The sequence below is a fragment of the Carlito syrichta genome, unplaced genomic scaffold (genome assembly GCF_000164805.1).
Source record: "Carlito syrichta isolate Samal-C Ts95f unplaced genomic scaffold, Tarsius_syrichta-2.0.1 Scaffold288690, whole genome shotgun sequence".
Lineage (NCBI taxonomy): Eukaryota > Metazoa > Chordata > Mammalia > Primates > Tarsiidae > Carlito > Carlito syrichta.
The window spans coordinates 1-10,886 of record NW_007232786.1 but is presented as its reverse complement, the minus strand read 5'-3'; the positions used below and the strand labels follow the sequence as shown (position 1 = coordinate 10,886).

At 45.3% G+C, this 10,886-nt stretch overlaps 1 protein-coding gene across 1 annotated transcript; it reads right to left on the bottom strand.

Annotated features, from left to right (window-relative positions):
- Window positions 1–1,532: 1,532 nt before the first annotated feature.
- Window positions 1,533–8,258, bottom strand: IFIT1B (interferon induced protein with tetratricopeptide repeats 1B). The gene is made up of 2 exons (XM_008053819.1): window positions 8,181–8,258; window positions 1,533–3,083 (listed from the first exon to the last, which is right to left on the bottom strand). The coding sequence occupies exons 1-2, from the start codon at window positions 8,213–8,215 to the stop codon at window positions 1,664–1,666; spliced, it is 1,455 nt and encodes a 484-aa protein (XP_008052010.1). The 5' UTR covers window positions 8,216–8,258; the 3' UTR covers window positions 1,533–1,663.
- Window positions 8,259–10,886: the final 2,628 nt, after the last annotated feature.

Genomic DNA, 10,886 nt, shown 5'->3' with positions numbered 1-10,886 from the left:
ACATGAAGAGAAAAGAAAATGACTCTTGGTAACGTTGAAATTCCCATGGCTTCCTCTGCTTCAGGCCTTCTCGTGCTACAGAAGTTGGTTATGCATTTTTCTATCTGTACCAAACATAAAAATACACATCTGTGTTTTGTTTGTTTGTTTGTTTTTTGAGTTGGATTTTCACAGTCTATCACCCATGCTGGAGTGCAGTGGCATGTTCATGGCCACTGTAGCCTTGAACATGCCACTGTTCAGGCTAGGGTTCCTTCCACCTCAGGGGATCCTTTCACCTCAGCCTTCCAAGTCGCTGGAACTGCAGGCACACGCCACCATGCCTGGCTAATGTTTTTGATTTATTGTAGAGATGAGGTTTTGCCAATTTGCCAAGGCTGGCCTTGAATCCCTGTGCTCAGGTAATTCTCCTGCCTCTTTCTCCCAAAGTGTTAGGATTATAGGCGTTAGCCACCGTGCCCGGCTACACATCTGTTTTTGAATGTCACCAATAAATTACACTCAAAGTGTTTGTGATCTTAGCACATTTTACTGAACGTTTTAGGGTAGGGAGCAAAGGGAGATTATATCACAACCACTCATCAAGCACTTAAAAACTATTTTGAGGTATTTCTGTCACATTCCAAATAGGTTTTTCCCTTACCTCATCTCTCCCCAGTAGAGTGGAAATTTTCTTAGGTGTGAATAAACATCCAGCAGTGTGTTTGGATCATGTATATCCCTTGTGATTGCCAGAAGCCGCACAAGTGGAAAAAAAGTCTGAATTTATTAGAAGGTTCTAGGCTTGACTCATTGACCAGCATGTCTTGGCTACAGTAGGGCCTTGGAAAAGGAAACTTTACCTAAGTTGTTCCCAAAGAGAACTAGAACTCCCAAAGTCCTCTATTTCGTTCTCTCTCTCATTTTTGCTCCTTTGTTTTGCTCTTAGATTTTGCTGCAGGTCAGCAACCCTGCCACATGGGACAGAAATCTTCCCTGTTTAAATATCCTTTGTTCACCAGCTAGACTGAGGATGCAAGCTGTTCATTCCAAAGACAAAGTCATAAGGAAAATGAGTCTTGTTAGTCCAGCAGGTGAGAAGTGCCGCAAACAGCGTTAATCAGCCTTGGTCAATGAGCTCGCAGGAGCTCGGAGATGTGTAGTGGAAGAGGAATTGGGAAAGATGATTGTGTCAACCTTAAGCAATGAGATTCAGAAAAATATTTGTAAGTCTAGAGTTTATTTGATCACAAAGCTTGAGGAAGGCCACCTGGAAACAGATTCCAAACATATGGGGTCAGCATTCCTAAGTGAGAAAGCTAAGGTTTCACTCATAGTCAGTTCCCAGGGTTGCAACATTTCTCTGACAAGGTTGGTGCATAGGCCCTAGCGATTTGATTGGTGACAGCTTGTTACCTTCCAAAAAAGATTGTTTTGACATTCCATGAGAAGGGGTGGTCATCTGAGGGAGATCTCATCTCTGGTGTGTTGAGGCTTTTCCTAATCATGCATAGAACAAAGCAGAAGTCGCAGCCACAGGTTACATAACTCAGGCCACATAGCCACATGTCTCTCAAGGCTCAAAATAATGTAAAGCCCCATTAGCTTTAAGTTTGCTTTATTTCACTTCACAGTCATTATATATACTCATGAGATCTTTACGTGGGGAATGATGACCTCTGTTTCAAAACATAGGGTTCAGGTCAGTAGCCAGCCTCAGAGCCCTCTCGTAGCACAGGAGGGCATCACTCACTTCCTCTTTCAATTTGTGGATGAGCCCAAGGAGGCTGAAACTTTCCACAACACGTACATTCCGGTGAATACATCTTTTAGCCAATTTCTCTAAAGCATGGAGAAGTTTTCCCCTGGCATAGGACATTTTTTCTATTTTCAGACCTTTTAAATAATGGGTGATTGCTTTATCTTCAGATTTCCTGTGATGTTCTTGGAACTGGCCATAGCGGTAATGAATCTCTTGGCGTATGTGATCGTCAATGATCTCCATGCATAACGCTTTCTGAAAAGTATCCTCAGCCTGTCTGTGGTCGCCTGTTTCTGCCAACATTTCAGCCAGGTCAACATAAGCCAACTCAAATGTGGGCTTGAGTTTTAAAGTCTTCTGAAATTCACATATAGCCGATTGAACCAATCTGGCCACATCTTCTCTATCCTGCCCTCGAGGCTGCATGTTCGTAGCTTCCTTAATTTGGATCATTTGTGCCCTGTAGCAAAGCCCTATCTGGTGATGCAGGAAGGCAGAGGTGGGTGTGTCCTGCAAGGCCGTTTTTAAGAGCAGAAGAGCTTTATTCAGAGAGCCCTTTCTTCGGTAAAACTTGGACGCATATCGAAGGACATAGACCTTTGAGGACTTGCTGGCCAGAGCCTCTGCAATGTATCTTTCTCCTTCTGCCTCCTGTTCGACATCCTGAAGCTTCAGTGCAAGGAGAACCTTAATATATGCATCTTCTGGATTTAGCCTGACTGCCCGTTCTAGGGGCTGCAGAGAAATTGCAGTATTTCTCTCAGCTGATATGTGAAAGCTATCCAAGCGATAGACGGTAATTGCATACCCGGTGCTGAATTCAGGGTTGCCAGGGTCCACTTCCAGAGCCTTTTCAAAGCAGGCCTTGGCCCGTTCATAATTCTTTCTTCCACATTTCATCAAGGCCCACCCTTCCTCACAGTCCATTTCCGGACATTCTATTCTGTAGCGGGAAGGATTGGCAAGCTTCTTGCAAGTGTTCTCCACCTTGTCCAGGTAAGTCTGGGCTTCTGCCAGCCTGCCCATGTGGAAATATACCCAGGCAAAGTTGCCCCGGGTCACCAGACTTCTCACATCTGCTTGGTCAGTGTGTTCTCTCTGGATTAAGTCTTCAGCCTCTTTCAAGCTCTCCAGGGCTTCCTCATTCTGACCTTTCAAGTGTTTCACATAGGCCAGTAAGTTGTGGATTCCCACATTGTATTTGGTGTCTAGGAAATGAATCTCTTCCCAGACCCTGTTTTCTAAATCAGGCATTTCAAGGGCTTCCACGAACAACCCCCATGTGAAGTGACATCTCAACTGAACCAGGCCGTCTTCAATGAGATTTCCATGAGATTCGTCACTGCAAAAGTAGACAGCAATTGATTCCATTTTGGTGGAGTATTCAGTCTACTGAAAATAGAGCCAGCACTGCACATGGTGGTCTCCCTCCCAATATCCCTGCCTGCTTATCGATTGCTTTTCTGGGTTCTATGGTAATGTCATGAGGAAAGACAGCCGGTTGACACTAAAAACAACACAACAACACGACAAGAAAAGTTAGGAAATGCTAAGCGTTTCATGGTTATGGTTCTGACAAGTTGGTTATATGATATCTAAAAGTCAACTCAAGGGGGTTGGCCAGGACTGCAGTGGCTCATTCTTATAATCCCAGAATTTTGGGAGGCTGAGGTGAGAGCATCGCTTGAGGCCAGAAGTTCCAGAGCAGCCTGGGCAACATAGCAAGACCCTATCTCGACAGAATACGCATTTTTAAAGAAACTGATCTCTGCTAATGTCAAGTAATTTCAGCCCCACCCTCGACACTGCAAAATCTGTGTTGGGGAAATTGAGATTAGGAGTGAGTAAATCAATATTGCACCTAAGAATGCTCACTGAAAATAGTCACCACCCCTAAGGAAGACAGAATCAGGAAAAGCTTTTGACCCCAATGTCCACTTGTGCCCACTGCAGCTCATGGTAGGATGAGGACAGACACTGCCCAGGGGAAATTATCCAGACTGACTGGCATTACTCTAGAGAGCCAGTTTGAATGCTTGGGGATGAGCCATTCCAGGTTTTCTAAATATGCACCCCAGTCTCAGACTCCTCAGCTGCTGGCCTACTCAATACACTTGTGAGAAGTAGAAAGAGACTTCTCCTTTTTCTGAGTGATCTCATTATGACAGGGTGCCTTGCACCCTGATGTGTGAAAAATATTCTAGATTTCAGCTCTCACTGAGATTGTAGAACCTCAAGTGCACAACTTGCCAACCTGCCAGAGGAGTTATCGTTCTTTCATAGTAGGTAGTTGTTCATCAACATGGATCCTCTTGGCTTGGGTCTTCGGAAGACTATGGGGTAGAATGTCATCATAGAGGTGTTCTCACACTCTAAAATAGGAATGCTGAGAGCCTAGCGCTCTCCTTTTACCTCGTGAGCACCCAGAAAGTATTGTTAGTAGTAGTTTTCACGTTATTGTCAAATGATGGGTATGTGCATGAGTGTGTGATGACCTAATCCTTCTCTGCATGGGTGGATGGGGACTTGTCCCCATAGGTTGTCTGACATTTCTTTGGATTTTGTCCTCTTCAGCTCTCTTGATCAGTGAGCGTGAAGGGAAGGAGGAATTCAGTCTGCTTCTCTGTCCCTGTACCACTGGGATCAGGAGTGTTGTGAGGTGGGCTTTATTCAGTCTGGGATATTTCAGAGCTCTCTTAGGCCACCTCGGGTCAGGGAGTTTTAGAAACATAAGCATAAGCATTGGAAAACCTCTCAGGTAGCCTTCCTACCCGGCCTGGGGAGAAGGAAGTCTTGCTCTCTGTAAACTCCACAGATGCAGACATAGTTGACATCATTTTATGACCTCCAGCCCATTATATGAAAGAGGGATTATGCCGGGTGCAGGGGCTCAAGTCTGTAATCCCAGCCCTTGGGGAGGCTGAGGTGAGCTGATTGTCTGAGTCAGGGGAGACTATCCTGGGTAACTTGGCAAGACCTCATATCTACAATAAATAAAAAGAATTAGCTGGGCGTGGTGGTGCATGCCTGTACTTCCAGCTACTTGGAAGGCTGACGTGGAGGGATCGCCTGAGCCCGGCAGGTTGAGGATGTGGTGGCTGTGAACACGCCACTGCACTCCAGTCTGGACGACAGAGTTAGACTCCAACCAAAAAAAAGAAAGAGGACCTTCAGGATTCTCTTGGTGAATTTCACGGCAATCTCTCACAAGTGATTTCTTCTTGAGACAGGTATAAATGTTTGCTGAAGAAGGGATCCTGGTGGAGGGAGCTCTTTTGCTGTAAGCCCTTCCTCTCCCACTGAGTTGCAATATCAGATGAGAGAACTCTGGCAGGCCAGTGTGTTTCGGGACAGAAAATATTAGCAGGTTACCAGTTCTAACAAAATCAGGAAAAAGAAAGGGAATATATATTTTCTGGAACAAATATATCACAACGATGATACATTTTCTTTTTTTTGTTTGTTTGTTTTGAGTTGGCATCTCACTCCGTCACCCAGATTGGAGTGCAGTGGCCGTTCCTGGCCACAGCAGCTTCGACCTGCTGGGGTCCGGCAATCCTTCCGCCTCAGCCTTCCAAATAGCTGGAACTACAGGCACACGCTACCACGCCCGGCTAAATTTTTTTGCTTTACTGTAGAGATGAGGTCTTGCCGAGTTCCCCGGGTGGGTCTCGAACCCATGGGCTCAGGCAATCCACTCACCTCAACCTCCCAAAGTGCTGGGATTACAGGCTGAACCACCGAGCCCAGCTGATACACTTTCTTATTTTCAAATACATGGTATATTGGTTTTTCAAATGTTAGCGTGTATCATGATCAACTGGAAGACATATATAACATACAGATAAGTGAGGGGTCTCCACCCCGAAATTTTTGAATCAACAAGATAAGGGTAGGGCTTGAGAATTTGTATTTCTAATAAGCTTTCGGGTAATGCTGATACTGCTTGTCAGGAGACCATACTTTGAGAAACGTTGATTTAGGGAAAAGAAAATTTTATAGTAATCACGGTTTCATAGTTTCACAGCAATTGCAAAATTTGACTTAGCACTTAAAAGAGCAGAGAAATGACCACTTTTGGAAATATCTTCTTATTCCCACCTGAATTTAACAGAGTATCAAATCAAAATAGCTTGTCTTTCCCACCTGGATGCCTGAAAGGCTCTAAATGCTTTTGTCTTGACTTTTTCTCCCCTGGGCTCTGGCCTCTGTTCTCTGGTGAACCATCTATATGTGTTCCTTGGATAACCGTCCCTCCATTATAAAGTGCTACCAAATGACATCTCCTTTGGAAATAAGATCACTTTTACATCTGTTCCCTTAAGAGCACTGCTGCAAGCTGGGCACGTGGCTCACGGCCTATAATCCCAGCACTTCAGGAGGCTGAGGTGAGAGGATTGCCTGAGCCCAGGGGTTTGAGACCAGCGTGGGCAATTTGGTGAGACCTCGTTTCTACAATAAATGATAAAAATTAGCCGGGAGTGGTGGTGTGCACCTGCGGTTCCAGCTACTTGGAAAGCTGAGGTAAAAGGATTGCTGCAGGTTGAGCATACCGCTACACTCCAGCCTGCGTGACCGAGTGAGACTCTGACTCAAAGACAGAAAAAAAGAAAGCACTGCTCCTCTTATTCGCTGACTTTCTTTACTAAGCAGGCTCTGTAGTAAGTCAGCGGGGAGAACTTTTCCTGTCCATATATTCTCTTCTTATTCCTTTGGGTCTGTTTCCTTCACTTTCATTATTTTCTGTGCTCAGGAAGTTGACTCTATGGACTTTATTAACTGGCTTTCTTTTATTTTTATTTTTTTGGTCCCCTTGGAAGCACCAGTCAAAACTTAGAGTGCAGGCCAGGCATGATGGCTCTCACCTGTTATCCAAGCACTCTGGGCGACTGAGGCAGGAGAATTGCTTGAGTCCAGGGGTTCGAGATCAGCCTGAGCAATATAGCAAGACCTGACCTCTACAAAAAAAAAAAAAAAAAAAAAAATCAAAAAAGATAGACAGACGTGGTGATACACATCTGTAGTCCCATCTACTCAGGAGGTTGAGATGAAAGGATCGCCTGAGCCCAGGAGGTGGAGGCTACAGTGATCTGTGATTGTGCCACTGCACTCCAGCCTGATAACAGAGTGAGACCCTGACTTAGAAAAAAAAGAAAAGAAAGAAAAAGTTTTTAAAATTAAAGAAATTAGAGTGCAGGAGGAGGTAAAGGTCATGGAATTAATTCTCAAACTCCCACTGTGCTCTGCTTTGGGTTGTCAGTGGTTGAGTTTTTCACCAAGGACCTCTTGACGCTCTCCTATGGCGGCAGCTAAAGGTCTCCCTGGGCCTGATGACTGCTTCCTGTATGCCTAAGATTGTTGTGTTACCATGTTGTAATCTCCCCTACCCCTCACCAACCAGCACCGTCTCCTGTTGATTTCCCTAAGCTTTGTCCACATCATTTTGTTTTGTTTTGTTCTGGCTCACTGCATCCTCGACCTCCTGGGCTCAGGTAGTAATCCTCCTGCCTCAGCCTCCTGAATGGCTGGGATGACAAGCATGTGCTAACAACATGTCAGGCTAATTTTTTGATTTTTGTTGTTGTTGTTTGGAGATGAGGTCTCACAACGTTACTCAGCCTGATTTTGAACTCCAGGCTCAAGCAATCATCCTGTGTTGGCCACCCGAAGTGCTGTGATTACTACAGAAATGAGCAACGGTGCCCAGACCACACCATCTTAAATAGCCCCCTTATTCAACTCTCCTCAGGTGTCTATCAGATTCAGAACCATGAGTGGGACAGCTCCTTTAGAAGGCGGCCTGCCACGCAACTGGCCCTTAAGGAAATCCCATAGTTTGGGAGGCTGAGGTGAGGGGATTGCCTGAGCCCATGGGTTCAAGGCTAGCCTGGGAACCTTGGTGAGACCTCACCATCTCTACAATAAATTAAAAAATGAGCCGAATGTGATGGCATGCATCTATATTTCCAGCTACTTGGAAGGCTGAGGTGGAAGGATTACCTGAGCCCAGTAAGTCGAGGCTGCAGTGGCTGGGAGCGTGCCACTGCCCTCTAGCCTGGGTGACAGAGTGAGACTCCTATTTAAAAAATAAAAAAGGCCGGGAGCGGTGGTTCAAGCCTATAATCCCAGTATTTTGGGAGGCCGAGGCGAGAGGATTGCCTGAGCCCACTGGTTCGAGGCCAGCGTGGGCAACATGGTGAGACCTTGTCTCTACAATAAATTAAAAAATTAGCTGGGCACAGTAGCGTGTGCCTGTAGTTCTGGCTACTTGGAAGGCTGAGGCGGAAGGATCACCTGAGCCCAGCAGGCCAAGGCTGCGGTGGCCGGGAGCGCCCAGCCTGGGTGACAGAGTGAGATTTCAATTCAAAAAAAAAAAAAAAAAAGGAAAGTGCTGGAAAGTGCCCAGAAATAAGGCTGGTGAAGCAGAGAAAAGCTTTACCTCTTAGTGCTGTGACTTGAGAGCAGGGACTCCATAGTGCTTTGGTTCAGGCTAGAGGCTCCTCCAAGGCTTGTTGACAGAGTTAAGGCTTCTCAGATAAGCATGGGACCTATATATGGGAAGTATCCCTGGGCAATTTTTCACACCCTTGAGGCCCAAAGGAATTGGCAGGGCTTTGAGAGAGAGAGGGCTGTCTCTGCTTTGATGACAAATATGTGCTCAGTTTTGGCAGCTAAGAGGATGTTTGTGAGAAGCAGTTTTGATATGCAAATTTCCTGCTGAGGTCAATGTGGCCAAGGAGATAGAGGATAACTGGACCTTATGGTGACAATTCTGTGTTGTGAAAAGGCCAGTGAAGGGCAGGGATGCATATTTCTGTGAATTATGTCAGACTTTGTTGTCAAATTTGTTGCTATTATATGTACCCAGCTTGGTGGTCCTAGCGAGTTCTGTCATGGACGCTCCTTGGACCGGGGTCAGTGGTTTATACCTAAAGGAAAACTGTGGGGAGCCATTGTCAATTTGTGGAAGAATGAGGTTGCAGGTAGTTAGGTCCTCATCTCTGGGTTTCGAGATACTGACCTGATGATTGTACATGCTAATCACAGCCATGGGCAACATTCACATGAAGTCACCTTTGTCTGCACTCCTCAGCAACATTTGGATTACTGCCAACTCAGACTATAGAGGGATCTGCTCAAGGGTTTTGACTATTTAGATGACCATCACTGTTCACCATCAGCGCTTAAACAACCATGTTTGAGCTGCTCAACGGTCATAGTAATCTCTCAGCTACTCATGGAGAAAAGAGAATAACAGGGAATCAGTGGGACCAGAAGTTTTCTTTTCAGTATTTCACCTTCCTAGGAAGTGGAGCTGTTATGGTCCGAGTAATGCTCGGCTGCTCCCATTGATACCACGAAATCAAAGGGGCAGGGAACTGGTAGAAAGAAGTTTATTTCTGAGTTCGAATCCAGGAAGCAGAGCCAGACTCAAGGTCTTTCAAAATGCTTCTGCTTCCCCTCTAGGCTTTTACAGTTCACTTTTAAAGTCCAGAGTTGTTAGTACCTATATGTTAACCATGTGGCCAGCAGAGCATTCTATAGAACTTGAGTTTCAGCCACATTTATCGATAGTGACATTTTTCTTTTCTTTTTTTTATTATAAAGATGTGGGGTACAATTCAGGGTTAGGTATTCAAACGTTGATTATGCAGGCACCCTTGCTGATGAGGTGTGCCCCTCCCTCCCCTAGCAGTTTCCCTCCACTGCCAATCCCAACCCCCTCCCCTGACAGTTTCCCACTACTACCAATGCCTCTCTCATAGTCGTATGTTGTTCAAGATCTGCTTATGAGTGAGAACATATGGTACTCTGTCTTTGTTTCTGTGATAGATCACTGAGTATGATCGACTCTAAATCCATCCAAGTTGCTGCGAAGTCCATATGTTTGTCCTTTAAGGCTGCATAATATTCTGATAGTGACATTTTTCTGTCCAGACTTCCTGGTGCCAAGTATCAGAGGTATCTCATAGCTTGTATCAGTAGGGCACGGCAGAAGCATTAACAAAGCTTGCCGTAGAGTAAAGGATCTAAGACATTGTGCATTACTCAAAAGTTATATAAATCACAAAGCTTACAATTACATTGATGCAACACTTATGTAATTCGCAAGGCTTACGATTACATTGGTACTATATTATTCAAACTTATAACCACTCAGAAAAAGAGAGTGAAAGGAGATTTGCTTCTTTCAGTGAATGGGGCATAGACTGTAGGAAAGTCAAGGATCCCCTGAAGCTACTTGCCGGGAATGGGGTGTCTCTGTATCAGAGCTTGAAGTCCTATCTCTCCTATGAGAACATGAGGGAAGAAAATTAAATTTGTCTTTAATAGCTAAAAAAGTGACCAGCCGGGTGCGGTGGCTCAGCTGTAATACCTGCACTTTGGGAGGCTGAGACAAGAGGATTGCCTGAGACTGGGAGTTCGAGACGAGCCTGGGCAACGTGGTAAGACCTTGTCTCTACAGCAAATCACAAAAATTAGCCAGGCATGGTAGCATGTGCTTGTTGCTCCAGCAACTTGGAAGGTTGAGGCAGAAGGATCACCCGAACCCAGTCGGTTGAGGCTGTGGTGGCATGAGTATGCCACTGCACTCCAGCATGGGCGGCAGAGTGAGACTCCGACTCAAAAAGAGAAAAAGTTAAAAAATTGGTCCCCACGTTCTGTGTATCTGTGCTTCTGTGTTCTCAACTAATTACCTTACATTCTATACCTGATATGTTTTCTACCCATTACGCCAAAGAGTCCCAGAGAGAACCCTTATGACATTTTCTTTAACTTCATGTACGGCAATTTGTGGGTGAAACAATTCTGAAAATAAAGAGGCAGAGAAAATTTTCAAAATGAATGACAACTCTATCCAGGCAGGTGGAGGATACTCTGGTGCGGGGCTGCCTCTGTGAGTGTAGCTGGCAGCTCAATACAGCCCCTCAGTCTCTACCGCAGAAAACCCCTCCTTGCAAGACCTCATCTCTATAATAAACCAAGAAAAATGAACTGGGCATGGTGGCACATGCCTGAAGTTCCAGCTACTTGGAAGGCTGAGGCAGTAGGATCACCTGAGTCCAGCAGTTCGAGTCTGCAGTGGACATGAGCATGCCACTGAACTCCAGCCTGGATGACAGTGAGACTCTGATCCAAAAAA